The following is a 16,991-nucleotide window of genomic DNA, read 5'->3' as shown; positions in this document are numbered from 1 at the left end:
GGGGGGGGTACAGGGGTTGCGCAACCCCCCTCCCCCCTGGCTTAAACATGTACCTCCCAAACGCTTTTTTTTGGGGGGGGGGGGTTTGCATCTGGATCATCATGAAATCCGAGGAGAAATTGCACCTCTCACCCCCTTTCGAAAGACATTTTTCTTCAACGATTTTTGTGATGAAAAGTATGAGTCCTTACAATCTCAATTCTTCTTCATTGCCTATACAGCTTGCTGTCGAATTTACCTTTTTCGTTCAAGGAGAGGCTTCCTTTCCCTCCAGAAACATCAAAAACCGTTCAGCTTCAAGGGGGCAACCCCCCGGCACCGGGAAGGGGCTTTGCCCCCTGGACCCGCATCTGTAACCCCTCCCCCTGGTACTTACCTAGTCCGGCCCTGATAGATCAACATACCTTGACATTTCGTCTTCGGAAAGACGGACCCGTAGCCTGACCTTTCCACCAAGGAAGGCATTCTCGCCGCCTGCTTTGGTCTGGCTTGAATCCACAAAATATAACAGAAGTTCGATGACAGTACCGCTGCACGCCATTTTTGATCTTCGAATTCGAATTTGACTGAATGCACTCAAAACTTTAGCACGAAGCCCTTCCATTGGATGAAGTTTGGCAGACTTTTGTAATTCGCCTTCTGATTCGATCTCTTTTTTGTGTGATTGGTTATCCTAAAGGGAAGCAATCGCTGTCAAAATCATATTTCTGAATGTGTTGTTGCTTCCCTTCAATCGGGATTGGCTCCTTGACGAATAGAGGATCCTTGAGTTACAGCTGTGAAAAATGTACGTTGAAAATAAAATGCTTTGCAATAATGCCCATCACGATCACGAAAACAAATGACGATCACGATCACGAGACTTGATTTTTTTGTCATCACGGATCACGGGCAAAGTCCCATCACGATCACAGAAATGGAAATTTCGGCAATCACGGTCACAGAAAGGTCAAAAAACGCCAATCACGATCACGATTTTAAACCCTTTGGGGCCCTCGGTAGTTAAACTAGTGTTGGTCCAGTTCACTGGACCACTACTTACATAGAAAGACTCAAAGCTGAGTGACATACCTTGTAGTCTTTCTATGAAAGTAGTGGTCCAGTGAACGATACCTTCCGATGAAAGTAGTGGTCCAGTGAACGATACCTTCCGCCTGTGGTCTCACTGGCTGAGCGGCTTCAGGAGACCTAGTACTGTGGCTGTGGTCAGGAAGTACTAGTGACATGCCAATCAGTGGTCAGACTGGCAGCCGCTATAACTGAGATGGACACCGCGGAGGCACAGGAGATGTGGGGTATCGAGCTGATGGGGTTAGCAATGCCTGAGTGAGTGAGTGATCGGAGGTCTCACCAGGCTGCCTGGCTGCAGGAATGAGGTTGTGGAGTTCGCACAGATCTATGTCAAGATATAGTGGTGTCAGCCCGCCGGAGAGGCTCCTTCTTCTGCTTCTTCTTCTTCTTCTTCTTCTTCAGTCTCGTTCGCTCCTTCTACTGAGTTCTAGACATCTACTCCTGTGGCACGCATGAATGCCGCCGTCTACTTTAGGGCCACCAGGTCGCCAAAATGCTTCTCCTGCAGCGGGGGTCTCATCCGGCCAAGCTGTGCTTATTTTTTCTTCCTGCAGCGGGCATTCTTGTAGAAGGTGTGCCGTTGTCATCGGTGCAGTGTTGCAGGTTTCTTATTTTAAGGAACGACAGTTAAAACCCACCTTTTAAGACGCCCCCCCCCCCCCCTCTTCCTCCAATTTGAGATTTCCTCCCTTTTAAGACCTTGCAGGCTTTCTGTTCATTACCTCAATTTTCCCCAATTTTAAGACTCCCTCGAGATTTTTGGAGGTCTTAAAAGGGGGGTTCCACTGTAGTATGATACCAATCTTAGACAATCGGTTACTTGTAGCAAGTTTGTGGATGATCAATCCACAAAGTTTCCGATCTGTAATGATAGGTCAATTGGTCGGACTTTTATCTTCTCGTCAAATGATGTGTTCCTAATAACCCTTTCGGAATTGTCAATGACGCAAACGCTTTTCTGAATAAGGATTGCCCTGAACCTGGCTGTAATTGATATCTTCAGGACACCGATGATCTGGGGTGTTTTTGTTATTGTTGTATACTTGGACCTTCAAATACTCTAAAGGGTAAAAGTCTTGAAGGTTGAACTGAATCGGATTAGAGTGGGTACTACTCAATAGCGAACCTAGCTCTTACTGAGTCGATCCCCGAATTGAGAACATTTTTCGAAAGAGCAAAACAGTCAGACCAGTTGGTCTACGAACTTGAAACTGTGGAAACTGATCATGCATAAGCTAAAGTTAATGTACACCAAATATGAAATCATTCGTTTGCTAAACATATGCAGAAGTTATCATTATTTGTATGGGTGGCATTGCTTAGAGTCACCCCGCAGTTAGAATGGCTGCCTAAAATTGCCTGAATTATAATGAATACTATAAGGTACAACCCAATCCGTCTGTCTGTTTGTTTTCGGGGGGGGGGGGGGGGGGGGAGGGCTGGGTGGCTTAGGTGGTCGAGCACTGGACTCGTGATCTTAGGGTCGCGGGTTCAAATCCAGGCGGCCGGGACGGACACAGGTTAACTGTATGTGAGACGGTGTTAGAGACGGTATCCATGTCCAACCCCCGTGGCACGTAAAAGACCTCGGTCATTCTGCCATAAGCGCAAGTGGCATGACTACACCTAATCACGCACACACCTGGGTAGCGCGATTCTGTTGCTGCTAGCTTTCCACTGGGAGGAAATGACCCGAATTTCCCAGTCGATTGGACAATAGAGTTATGAAAAATGAAATAAAGCCTGCCGCCTATGGATGCCTGGAGGATAAGGAGGACAAGGTACAATCCAGTTGCATGTCCGGCTGGTCAGCCTGTCTGATTGCTTCATGAGGTGAGAGACTGTTGGCCGAGGCATCTTAGGTCACCACGTGGCGCTATCTGAACGGTTAGGCCTACATGGAGAGAGACCGTTGAGTCGCAGAAGGTCGAGATTAAGCGTGTCTGGCGGTGCCACTGATGCCTGTGTATGATGATTGCAGTCTCGAAGAACTGCTCCTCTCACATACACGACACACAGCGGTGCACTGTTGGACTTGGTGCTGATCGTGTCATTAGTACCCATCAGACATGAGAGCGTGAAATACATCAAGGTCTGAATGCACCCCCCTTAGGTTTATTTGCATGTCGTTTGAGAACTTGAACCTGAAAGCAATCAATCAATCAATCAATATGAGGCTTATATCGCGCGTATTCCGTGGGTACAGTTCTAAGCGCAGGGATTTAATTTTTTTCTCTATGCAATTTATATTGCGCACATATTCAATGCCGTGTGAGATGGAAATTTTTTTACACAATACAATCACGCATTCACATCGGACAGCAGATCGCAGCCATTTCGGTGCATATCCTACTTTTCACGGCCTATTATTCCAAGTCACACGGGTATTTTGGTGGACATTTTTATCTATGCCTATACAATTTTGCCAGGAAAGACCCTTTTGTCAATCGTGGGATCTTTAACGTGTACACCCCAATGTAGTGTACACGAAGGGACCTCGATTTTACGTCTCATCCGAAAGACTAGCACTTGAACCCACCACCAAGGTTAGGAAAAGGGGGGAGAAAATTGACCCAGGGTCGAACTCGCAACCTCTCGCTTCCGAGCGCAAGTGCGTTACCACTCGGCCACCCAGTCCACTCCATACCCTCCAACACCCCCCCTCCCCCCCTCCCCGGACCTCAGCCAGTCCCTGACAAAAATGGTGTCGTCACGTGTGATGGATATCTGCTTGATATTGGCAGTCCATCAGCTACCGGCGGGGGGAGATGAAATATTCTGCCCGCAGCAATTTATCTTGAAATTGCCACCAACAACGTCACAATTATGGAAAATGTGGCTGCTTCCTCCCCACTGGGGCGGACCGTCAAACACCGTCCCCTAAGGCCATGCAAGATCGATAACTCTGGCAAACGTTTTTGCTGGTTTGGTGTGAGAATTGTGAGTGAGTTCCCTTTGAAGTGGTTTGGTTGAAGGGTTGACCATCATGCTGGGTATGGTGAACGACATTGAAAGCTGTCCTCTATATTGCGTTGAACAAATTGCGCCTATTTGCCAGCGTTTTTAGAATAATTGTGTTCACAAGTTTGCAGTCCAAAAGCTTCTTGGGGACAGGTTTTCGTTTGGATTGTTTCATCCAATTACAAATCCAGAAAAATATGCCGTTTTCTCGTGTCCGAGATACGGACAGACAGATATGCAGTCGAAACAGACATACGCAGACATGAACACAGAAGAAGAAGACACACAGACAGACACACGCACAAACACACACACACACTGGGATCCATGTAGCCAGCAACTCACTGTCCAATAAGTCTGGAACGAAGTCATAATGGAATTGAACAATTCATCACTGAATTTAAGAGACGCCGTGAGCATCCGTGCCAGCAGTGTGTGTGTGTATGCGTGAGTGTGTGTTAATGTGTGTGTGTGTGTGTGCGCGTGCGTGTGTGTGTGTATGTGTGTGTGTGTGTGCGCATGTGTGTGAGCGCGTGTGTGTGTGTATGTGCCGTGTGCGTGCGTGCGTGCGTGAGTGTGTGTTAGTGTTAGTGTTAGTGTGTGTGTGTGTGTGATTGTGTTCACGCAACAAGCATGCTCTCGGACATAACGTGATCTGGGACAGAAGAAGGAAGGAAGCGGGGTCAGTGGAGAGAAGACTCCACAAGGCAGACAGTTAGTATTCCAATCGTCGTCTCCGTGTTAACAGAAGAAAGGCAAACAGAGAGGGCGAGATTGATTTGGATTGGATTTTGTCTTCTGTGGCGGAGGACAAATTAAGGCGAGTCTGGAGAAGGTGGTAGAGTGGAGTGGATCTGATTCTGTGACAGAGGACTAATATGTTACCGAAAGTGGAGTTGTGATGCTCTTGACGTTTTCTACAGCAGACTAAAAAGAAACAAGTCGCGTAAAGCCTGTCCTTAATTAGGTGAAGTCGACTAGGCAAAGTATACTTCGCGAAGCTCGCCGCACGGAGATCCAGCACTGAGTTTTCGGTAATAAGACTTCGCGTAGTCTTCGCGAAGTCGACTTCGGGCTGCATTAAGGACCGCCGTAAGGCGAAGTTACTACATTTAGTCAATCTGTTCAACTCACAGAATGAAACTGAACGCACTGCATTATTTTTACCAAGACAATACAGCTTCGTCAATCCCCGCGGCAAGGAAATCGCTGACACTTTTCACGTCGAAACCGCAGTGAGATTGACCAGCCAGTATAGCGCAATATCCATTGCGCTTAGGACGATAGCGCGCTTTTTACATTTAGTGAAGTTTTGACTAAATGTTTTAACATAGAGGGGGAATCGAGACGAGGGTCGAGGTGTATGTGTATGTGTGTGTGTGTGTGTGTGTGTGTGTGTGTGTGTGTGTGTGTGTGTGTGTGTGTGTGTGTGTGTGTGTGTGTGTCTGTGTGTGTGTGTAGAACGATTCAGACTAAACTACTGGACCGATCTTTATGAAATTTGAAATGAGAGTTCCTGGGAATGATATCCCCGGACGTTTTTTTTTAATTTTTTCGATAAATGTCTTTGATGACGTCATATCCGGCTTTTTGTAAAAGTTGAGGCGGCACTGTCACAACCTCATTGTTTAATCAAATTGATTGAAATTTTTGTAAAGCAATCGTCGACAAAGGCCGGACTTTGGTATTGCATTTCAGCTTGGTGGCTTAAAAAATAATTGATGAATTTGGTCATTAAAAATCGGAAACTTGTCATTAAAAATCTTTTTCTTTTAAACGATCCAAAAACAATTTCATCTTATTCTTCATCATTTTCTGATTCCAAAAACATATACATATGTTATATTTGGATTACAAACAAGCTCTGAAAATTAAAAATATGAAAATTATGATTAAAATTAATTGTCCGAAATCGATTTAAAAACAATTTCATCTTATTCCTTGTCAGTCCCTGATTCCAAAAACATATAAATATGATATGTTTGGATTAAAAACAAACTCAGTACGCTAAAAATAATAGAGATACAGAAAAGCGTGTTATCCTACTCAGCGCGACCATTACCGCACTATTCTGGCTTGTCGATTTCACTGCCTTTGCAGAGATGACTACCGGCACACATTGTCCAGAGAGCAGCAAGTCAACCTCATCAGGCTGCGTACTGGCCACAACAGGCTCAATGCTCACATGAACCGAAAGTTCAAGCTGGCGCCATCACCAACCTGTGCCTGCGGTCAAGAAGACCAAACAGCGGAACACATCTTACAGCGATGTCCCTTACTAGATGAGGAACGAAAAGAAGTGTGGCCGTCACCAACTCCCTTGCAGACCAAACTATATGGCAGTCGACAGGAGTTGGAGAAAACGACAACATTTATCACCAGTGCTGGACTGATCGTGTAACCTCTGCGAACGCCAAGAAGAAGAAGACTGCCTTTGCAACGAGCGGTGGACTGACGAAACTACGAGTATGCGGTCTTGGTGAAAAAATGCAGTGCGTTCAGTTTCATTCTGTGAGTTCGACAGCTTGACTAAATGTTGTTATTTCGCTTTACGCGACCATTTTGTATTCTTTTTAACTTTCTAAGCTTGTGTTTAATCCAAACATCTATATGTTTTTGGAATCAGGAAATATTAAAGAATAAGACGAAATCCTTTTTAGATCGATTACTTAGATTCTATTCATAGTACCTAATTAACCTATTTTTGTAAATTGTGATCACACTTTTGGAGTAAACATGACATATCTAACGCACGCACACACACACACACACACACACACCGGCTGTTGAACTGCCAGGACGGGGGTAGGTTAACACAGGACATTTGCAAGCCTGACAAAGACGACAGAAGAAACGTCACAAAACGAAATCAATAGTGGTTCCAAAATCACCTTGTTACTGCCTTGAGGCTAGTTTACCAAATGTGCCGCCGCATATAGCAATAAAAGCTTTGAAGATATCACTACAACTACAAGCGATTGGCTGGATGTAGTAATAAAACCTACCAAAATAGAAATATAACCGGACGTCCGGATGTAGTGATAAAACCTACAAAAAATATCACTATAACCGGACGTCCGGATGTAGTGATAAAACCTACAAAAATATCACTATAACCGGACGTCCGGATGTAGTGATAAAACCTACAAAAAATATCACTATAACCAGACGTCCGGATGTAGTGATAAAACCTACAAAAATATCACTATAACCGGACGTCCTGGTGTAATGATAGTCCGGATGTAGTGATAAAAAAATTTGGTCCCGAGGGCTATCACTACATCCGGACTTCACTGTATATATTTTTTAGATTCAGAATTTGATGAAGAATACGATGCAATCATTTTTAAATCTGTTTGCAAAAATTCATCTTTCTTCTTCTTCTTGAGCGTTGCGAAAATTCGATTTTGATGACAACTTTAATGAGCAAACTCATTAATTAATTTGCTTAGCTTCCGAGCTACAATGCAATCCCATAGTCCGGACTTCGTCAAAGATGCTTGGCTAAAATGTCAATCAATTTGATAACAAAAATTAGCGTGTGACACTGACAGTGCGGCTTAAACTTTCACAAAGAAAAAGGATATGACGTGATCAAACTCATTAGGCCAAACAAAAATATATGTTGGTTTAGGGTATCATGACCAACAAAAATAGGGTCGGTAGGTCGGCTTTTTATTTTATTTTTATTTCTTATTTCTAGTCTCGGTGTGGTTCGCAAAATGTGCGAGAGGTGGTTTTTGTTGTTGTTCTTGTTTGGGGGGGGGGGGGGGGGGGGGATTTTTTTGTTGGAAATGATAAAAAAGTTTTAGGGTCGGCGGAAAAAAATAGGGTCGGTCGGGTTACTCTAAACCAACATATGTTTTTGTTTGGCCTTAATCATATAAATGAAAACAAAACACCGGGGGATATCATTCTCGGGAACTCTCATGCAAAGTTTCATGAAGATCGGTTAAGCAGCTTTTTCCGAATCGCTCTACACACACACACACACACACACACACACACACACACACACACACACACACACACACACACACACACACACACACACACACACACACACACACACACACAAAACTTGACTAATTAACGCCCACTGAACGACTGACGTCACATGTCGCTTCGGTCTTTTCCGGAGGAACACCGCGTGTACATAATACACACTTCGATCGCGTAGCACTGCCATTGCACATTTTCGCAACGAAAACCGTGCCACTGTTTCATTCATCTTGGTGTGTTAAATCTGAAAGCAATATAAGTGAACGAACAATTGAAAACATATCACGTTACTAAACTGTAGCTCAGTGTTTCAGTGTGACGTGGAAGTGTTCAAATATCTGCTGTATCAGGCAAGCCGATTTGGTTTCACCTGAACGACTGCGAGAGGCGAGCGCAAACCGTTGTGTTGTTCAGAAATGGTGTTCCCTTTGATATTTTAGTGGACATTTAACTTCAAATGCAACCTTTCTTAGCCGTAGAGTTGGTAACAGAACCTTCATGCGCGAGAAACGCCACATACGACGGAGTAACCCTGAAATGCCTTCACTTTTGTAGCCCTGTCTGTCAGTTGCTGTCGTAGCCTAGTGGTTTGTGCTCCAGCTTGAAGGTCAGCTGACTCGGGTTCGACTCCCTTCCTGGTTCCAGATTTTTTTCTTGTTTGCTTTGTTTTTGTCATCTATTTTGTGTCCTTAACTCCACCCTTCAATCTTTTCAACCATGATGCATTCCTTTTATTCTTTTTTATTTTTTAAAAATGTTTTTAAACCATTTCCCCCAAAGCGGTTTAGCACGGTGGTATGTTATGATGAAAACGCGATCACACAAAGCCGCTCACATGTGCACAGTCTGCAAACTAAACGGCGTGGGCTCACCGTATTAGCCAATAACAAGCACACATATTAAACCGCAGCGCAAAGCGTAAACATTAGTACAACTTGAAGAAATCAATATAGTTACCAGAAACAAAACCGTGCTTCGCACCGAACAGTTCGACAGTGACTGACCTACTGACCGAACCGCACCTCTCGCTTGTGACAGTCGCTCATGATACAACCATTCTTTTGCCGAGTCTGAAATTGATCTTCATAAAACTATGTGTAAGTGTAACAAAAGAAAAAACTAATTTCTTTCATATTGCCTGAATAATAACTTTATTAACTGATAATCAAGGTGGCATCGCCGAATGACTGCAAGTGCAACGCGATCGAAGTGGCACGCAGTGTTCCTCCGGAAAAGGCCGAAGCGGCTGTGACGTCAGTCGTTCAGTGGGGCGTTTAGGAATCGCAAATTCGCGGCCCGGGTAGCTCAGGTGGTAGAGCACTGGACTTGTGATCGAAAGGTCGTTGGTTCGAATCCGGGCCGGGACGGACACGGGTCAACTTTATGTGCAGACCCAGAGACGGTATCCATCTCACCACAATGGCACGTTAAAGATCTTGGTCATTCTACCATAAGTGCAGATGGCTGATACCACCTAAACACGCATACATCAAAAGCCGTGAGGGCGTAAAAACTCGAATCGTATAAACCAATTCATGTCCAATAGCAATTAAGACCTGACGGACAATAAGCCCCTTAAAATTTACTTACTATTCCTCAATAGTCCAGTGCTCCCCCTTTGGGCTCTTCGTACCACATGTCCCGAACTTAGCTGCAAGGGTTCTTCTCTCGGTCACGGTTGGCCTGCCTCCTAAAACGACGACGAATTCGAACTGTCGAAAAAACTATTTAGGACATGATGGGTTAATTCGTTAAACAACCTGCCTCCTATTCGATGGTAATGCTGTTTTACGCCATCACGGTGAAACCATTAGGGGCCTGTTCTCGGGTCCTCGACTTTAGATGAGATACACAGGTGTATGCGTGTTAAGGTGTGATCAGCCATCTGCACTTATGGCGGAATGACCGAGGTCTTTTACGTGCCGTCTCGGAGTATGCCTCGTATTCTGCAGCGTCCGTCCATGTCATGGTGTGGGACGCTGTCCTGTCGTCTGCGCGGCGTGTGTGCTTCTTGTCTCCACTGCATATTTTCATTCAATTTTGTCATTTTCTAAAAATTTTTTAATTTGATACCCCATTCTTCTTCTTTTTCTTCTGTGTTCGCTCAGACAGGCACTCCGGTCCTCCTGAAAAATGCTGCTGTCCATCGGAGGGTCTCCACAGAGCCGTATCCATTCAATATTTATCATTTTTTGGCTTTTGAAACGTGTTCTCTGTCGTATTTCCTGACCGTAGATGTGATGTAAACTGAATGGGAGAAGTCTTTATGAAAAAAAGCTGATTTTAAAATTAAATAAAATTAAATCATTGAGGATAACGAGCACGGAGCACGTGCACACTCCTTGCGCTCTGAAACTCCACAAACTCCTGATTTACAGTGCAGCTCACAGCCTTCGTTTTGCGTTTTTGTTGCAGCTGAGTGCATTTACAGTTAAAAAATCCTCCTATGGTACTTTGGTAGTAAAACAAACCCAAAACTACCCAACGACGACATCTGTGAAGCTCGAGTTTCTTGTTCACGCGAGTGCATAAATAAACCTAGTTATTACGTGGTGTTTGGTCGGAGTTCGATTCAACTGAGTGATTCTGGCCTCCATTTTGTTTTACACAAACTCATGAAGACGTCTGACATAGTATGCTAGTGACGTGTCTTTTTGTGCATGATGTTGTGATCTACCTGATCTAAATTTAGATCCAAAAATAGGCCAAGACCAGCCGGGTCCGAGTACGAAATTAGTTCGTAACAAAATCGCAGTTCTTGACTCTTTGGGTGCAAGTCAATGAAACTTGGTAGTTCTTCTAACGGATAGCTGCCTGAGGTATGACTAAAAGTCCCAGGGGCTCCGTGCACCTGGATTTGACAAGTTCAGTACCTTTAAGAACGATTAAAAACAAAACAAAATCATATTGCGCGCACGTGTGTTTGCAAGTGCATTTGTCCCTTTGCACAAATGATTTATTCACGCCATCTTGTTTGTCTGTATGGCAGTAACAAGCAACACTGCCAGCATTGACCCATTGTGAAAATAAAATGACACCCGCAAACACACACACGGGCTAAAAGTCATCCGTCTCTGTGGGACCAAAGAGCTTCTGCCGGCGGCCGTAGGGAAGGCTCTCTGGTGGGACTGCCTGCTGTTTGCTCGCCCTCGAGTTATCAGCAGTGTAAAAGCTTTTCACGCGCCCAGAGAGAGCGGGACTCAGCGTGATGCAATATCTCTGAGAGCTTCAAATGGACCCCGGTAATCTATTTCAATCACCAGAGCTATCGAACACAGCGAACAATGCTGTCCTGACAGCTATGGCGTTTGCAGCTTTGGCTAAATCCCTCCGCCTTGGGCTTACTGTAGGTTTCACATAAGTATTCAGTGAGAGCGAGTGACGCCTCCACGTGTATCCTACGCACATAAAGACACACATACACTGACACACATACACATATATACATTCACAGACACAGTTAGAGGTAAATAAACACAAACATAGACACAGACACAGACACATGTAGAAACACAGGCACAGACACATGGACACACAGACACACACACACACACAGACAGACACAGACACAGACAGACAGACAGACAGACAGACACACACACACACACACACACACACACACATACACACACACACACACACACACAGAGTTACAAAGCCTATCCTGGACTTGCTCATATATAATAAACTATAGAATGAATACCCGCTTCGCCGGGTACCCGGCTTCGCCGGTAAGAAGTAGAGCCGAATGATACCCGGCTTCGCCGGGAAGAAGTAGAGCCGAATACCCGGCTTCGCCGGGAAGAAGTAGAGGAATACCCGGCTTCGCCGGGATGAAAGCGTTGTGGACAGTGACCTTCTAAAAATAGTAACAGGAATATGGATTGAAGCCACACGAAGGAAGGGAGATAAAAGCGCAAAACACTGGAGAAGATAAGGAAGAGTTACTGGGAATGGATGTAGTGGATCTACAGAAAAACCAAAATCGGTTCAGCGCTGCGCGCTGAGAGCACGTGTTGAAAATTCTCATCGACCAGGTTGTGTCCGGGGTCTACCTGAATATGCCCACCAAATTTGAAGCAGATCCATCGAGAACTTTGGCCGTGCATCGCGAACACACACACACACACACACACACACACACACAGACACAAGTCGTATATATATAGACTAGAGGAATACCCGGCTTCGCCGGGGTGAATCGCGAGACAGAGACAGCCAGCGTGGCGGTTCACCACAATCACCTTTGAAGGCGAAGTCCTGTCAAACGGGATTGAGAATTTTAGAGCTTATTTGTAAGCCCTATATTGTTATGGCTTCTCATATGCCAGAACATACAGACAGAACAGACAAAGGTCGCCAGACCCCATCACAAACAGAACTCTACAATCCACAGGTGTTGCCTCCACACACACACACACACACACACACACACATAGACACAGACACAGAAGCCGTATATATCTATCTATATCTATAAATATATAGAGATAGATGACAGTGTATTTTTCGCGTGGCTATAAATTGATTCGACCTTTTCACTTTTATAGTAAGTTACGGGTGCATGCAAGGAAAGCCCACAACTTCTAAGGCGAACAACTCTGCAGATCTAGAGTCTGCTGTGAAGGGCGACGGTAGTCTCCCTGTCACACTCGACCCCCTTTGAATGAACTTAGGTCACTCCCAGGTGGAATGGGAACAGCACGTAAATGATTCAGTGGTCTGAACATTTCATGTCGAGTCCCATCGCTGTCGACGACGCCAAATGTAACTGAGTGCCTAAACACCACAATCACCTTTGAAGGCGAAGTCCACTCAAACGGGATTGAGATTAACTGTTATGGCTTCTCGAAGGAAGGCTTGAACTTACTGACACACCAATGCCGCTAGACCACATCACAAACAGAACTCTACAATCCACAGGTGTTGCCCACACACACACACAAACACACACACACACAAAGAAGCCGTATATATATATGTATATCTATATCTATAAATATATGGAGATAGATGACAGTGTATTTTTCGCGTGGCTATAAATTGATTCGACCTTTTTACTTTTACAGTAAGAACAACTTACGGGTGCAATCGTGACATTCTAAAAATAGTAACGTAGTAACGGGAATATGGATTGACGCCACACGAAGGAAGGGAGATAAACGCTGAAAACACTGGAGAAGATAAGGAAGAGTTACTGGGAATGGATCCAGAGAAAAACAGAGAAAAACCAAAATCGGTTCAGCGCTGCGCGCTGAGAGCACGTGTTGAAATATCTCATCGATGAGGTTGTGTCCGGGGTCTCTCTGAATAAGCCCACCAAATTTGAAGCAGATCCATCGAGAACCTTGGCCGCGCATCGCGCACAGACACACAGACGCACAGATACACAGACACACAGACACTAGTCGTATATATATATAGATTATAGGCTGTCACACAGTCTTTTGCGCGAGATCTACTTCTGCACGGCTCACCTTTGAGGCGGCGTACCTGTCTGAACAAAAAAGGCTTCATTGTTATAGCAAAGAGTGTATCCCTACGGAGGGATACACTCTTTGGTTATAGTTTGTTTTTACATTTAGTCAGGCGGGGATGTAGCTCAGTCGGTAGCGCGCTGGATTTGTATCCAGTTGGCCGCTGTCAGCGTGAGTTCGTCCCCACGTTCGGCGAGAGATTTATTTCTCAGAGTCAACTTTGTGTGCAGACTCTCCTCGGTGTCCGAACACCCCCGTGTGTACACGCAAGCACAAGACCAAGTGCGCACGAAAAAGATCCTGTAATCCATGTCAGAGTTCGGTGGGTTATAGAAACACGAAAATACCCAGCATGCTTCCTCCGAAAACGGCGTATGGCTGCCTAAATGGCGGGGTAAAAAACGGTCATACACGTAAAATTCCACTCGTGCAAAAAACACGAGTGTACGTGGGAGTTTCAGCCCACGAACGCAGAAGAAGAAGAAGAAGACATTTAGTCAAGTTTTGACTAAATGTTTTAACATAGAGGGGGAATCGAGACGAGGGTCGTGGTGTATGTGTGTGTGTGTGTGTGTGTGTGTCTGTCTGTCTGTCTGTCTGTCTGTGCGTGTGTGTGTGTGTAGAGCGATTCAGACCAAACTACTGGACCGATCTTTATGAAATTTTACATGAGAGTTCATGGGAATGATATCCCCCGACGTTTTTTTCTTTTTTTCGATAAATACCTTTGATGACGGCATATCCGGCTTTTTGTAAAAGTTGAGGCGGCACTGTCACACCCTCATTTTTCAATCAAATTGATTGCAATTTTGGCCAAGCAATCTTCGACGAAGGCCGGACTTCGGTATTGCATTTCAGCTTGGTGGCTTAAAAATAATTTTTGACTTTAGTCATTAAAAATCTGAAAATTGTAAAAAAAAAATTTTTTTTTATAAAACGATCCAAATTTACGTTTATCTTATTCTTCATCATTTTCTGATTCCAAAAACATATAAATATGTTATATTTGGATTAAAAACAAGCTCTGAAAATTAAAAATATAAAAATTATGATCAAAATTAAATTTTCGAACCCTTTCATCTTATTCCTTGTCGGTTCCTGATTCCAAAAACATATAGATATGATATGTTTGGATTAAAAACACGCTCAGAAAGTTAAAACGAAGAGAGGTACAGAAAAGCGTGCTATCCTTCTCAGCGCAACTATAGGGGAGACCGGGGATAGTCGGCCCCCTTTTGCACTTAAACCAATGTGGAGACTAATTTAAGAGAGATAGAGAAACGATTTATGGTTTAAAATGAGCGTTAATATCTTGCTCAAATTTGTGATAAAAAAAGTGGCCAAACTATTGTAATATTGTTTACAGTTTGGCTGCAAGCAGACCTAGTGACACAGGGTCCAACTTGCCCCGTGTCGGGGTAAGTTGGCCCTACGTATGGGGCAAGTTGGACCCTCACTTTCAGAATGTCAGAAATGATTCACGAGAGCACTCAGTTCAACGGGATTTATTAGACCGAAACAGAAATAAAAACAACATTATGTTTTGCATCGCAAAACTGAACAAAATGAATCAAAGGACAAAAAATTCTTTTCGTGTTGAGGACATCAGTACATGTCCAATAGTACGAGAACAGGTGACTCCTTTGAAGGTCTCACGTGATGCTTGAAATGTTCCAAGAACTTCGGGAAGTTCTCTTCCGTCATCCAACCAGACTTGTGTGCACTTCCCTTAGATCCAGTAGGGGCTCCTGTGAGGAAATGGTCAGAGAACTTGACCCTTGGAAACACAAAAAATGGTGGAACTGAACGACCATCTGCAGATATTGCAGCACACAGGGTGACTAGTTGTCCCCTCTCTGATGACACCAATGATCCAACTTGTTTGGCACCAGTAGGTCCCACGACTTTGCGAGGCTTTTGGACTGTCACCACCCCCGTTTCGTCAACGTTCCAAATGTCCTTCGCCTCAAACTTGTACCTGTCGATTACAGTGCCCAACTTCTGAAAGAAGTCATCAATGTTTGCTCTGTTAAACGCTGTAGCACGACCAATACTGGTAGCTTCAGGTGTTCTGATAGAAATACAGTCTTTATGTCTCTTCATGAAGCCTGAAAACCAGTCAGCCCCAGCACGTTCTTTCTCACTCCATGACTGGGGCATAGGGATGTCAAATTGCTTTGCACACTGATATGCCAAGACACGGACCTCGATTGGGCACAATCCAAAATATATGTCACAAGCATCCTTCAGGTACTTGACCAGTGCCAACTCCTGTTCGTCAGTGAAGACCTGTCGGTGTCGGGTATACCCTAAAGGAAGACCTGCAACATTTTTCTCTCGCTGTGGGGCAGACAGGTTCTTAAATTTCAGAAGCTGGCGTCGGAGTGTTGTCTTTGGCACGTCGAAAAGAGCAGCAGTTTTCTTCACCCCATCTTCTGTGGTGTGGTAGTGATCTATCGCCCTGCGAATTACATCTGGCATGCATCCTCTGCTGGTCTTTCTTTCATATGTTCTCACCATAGTGGAACCTACACAAATGCAAAAAATAAATCACCAAAGTGTCCCAGTGATTTGGCACGCACACAGGCTTTCTCTCTCTCTCTCTCTTTCACACACACACACACACACACACACACACATCAATCTCACGGTTATTTAAAAGAACAAATAAACACAAAAACAGTGTATTATCACGAAAAAAGAATATACACTATATGGGGCATGTTGGCCCTACCCCCCGGGGCAAGTCGGCCCCTGGAACCAACGTGCCCCATCACATGAGGACCAACTTACCCCAACACAGGAAATTTTATTTGGAGGGGTAGCAATAAACACTGACACTGGGCAGAGCAAAAGTATCACTTTCCAGTGAAACCGTTGATATACATGTTTTGTTCATATATGTTTTTGTCTGACTGATGCGATTCATTAGCGCTAAAATCTGATCCAAACAAATCTTTAACAAATTTACTCCAAATGATCAAAATCAGTTTTTTATCACTTACCTCCAATATCTGCATCAGATTGGCGCCATATTTTCTGTGCAGGAAGGCGGGCAGTCGCGTGACGTAGTCACATGACCAAAATGTCTAAATACACCAAAGGAATCAAATAAAAGCCAATAGTCCAACTTACCCCGGGGGCCGACTATCCCCGGTCTTCCCTACTACCCCGCTCTTCTTGTCAATTTCACTGCCTTTGCCACGAGCGGTGGACTTACGATGCTACGAGTATACGGTCTTGCTGAAAAATTGCATTGCGTTCAGTTTCATTCTGTGAGTTCGACAGCTTGACTAAATGTTGTATTTTCGCCTTACGCGACTTGTTGTTTTTGTGCAAGGCGGTGTAGATAAATCGGAAGCTTTCTTGATAATGACCCCCTGGCAATGACACGAAAACTGTGATTTTTGTCATCTTCACTTTAAACTCATCTTTTCTGTTGACAAAGTCTCTACTCTTGCACGATTTCGGAGATTCAGC

General features: G+C 44.4%; 1 protein-coding gene across 1 annotated transcript; it reads right to left on the bottom strand.

Moving 5' to 3' along the window:
• Nucleotides 1-15,000: 15,000 nt before the first annotated feature.
• LOC138982013 (uncharacterized) lies at nucleotides 15,001-16,671 on the bottom strand. The gene is made up of 2 exons (XM_070355214.1): nucleotides 16,517-16,671; nucleotides 15,001-16,039 (listed from the first exon to the last, which is right to left on the bottom strand). The coding sequence occupies exon 2, from the start codon at nucleotides 16,029-16,031 to the stop codon at nucleotides 15,117-15,119; it is 915 nt and encodes a 304-aa protein (XP_070211315.1). The 5' UTR covers nucleotides 16,032-16,039; nucleotides 16,517-16,671; the 3' UTR covers nucleotides 15,001-15,116.
• Between the last annotated feature and the right edge of the window lie 320 nt (nucleotides 16,672-16,991).

Source organism: Littorina saxatilis, linkage group LG12 (assembly GCF_037325665.1).
Source record: "Littorina saxatilis isolate snail1 linkage group LG12, US_GU_Lsax_2.0, whole genome shotgun sequence".
Lineage (NCBI taxonomy): Eukaryota > Metazoa > Mollusca > Gastropoda > Littorinimorpha > Littorinidae > Littorina > Littorina saxatilis.
This window is presented reverse-complemented; position numbering and strand designations above follow the sequence as displayed.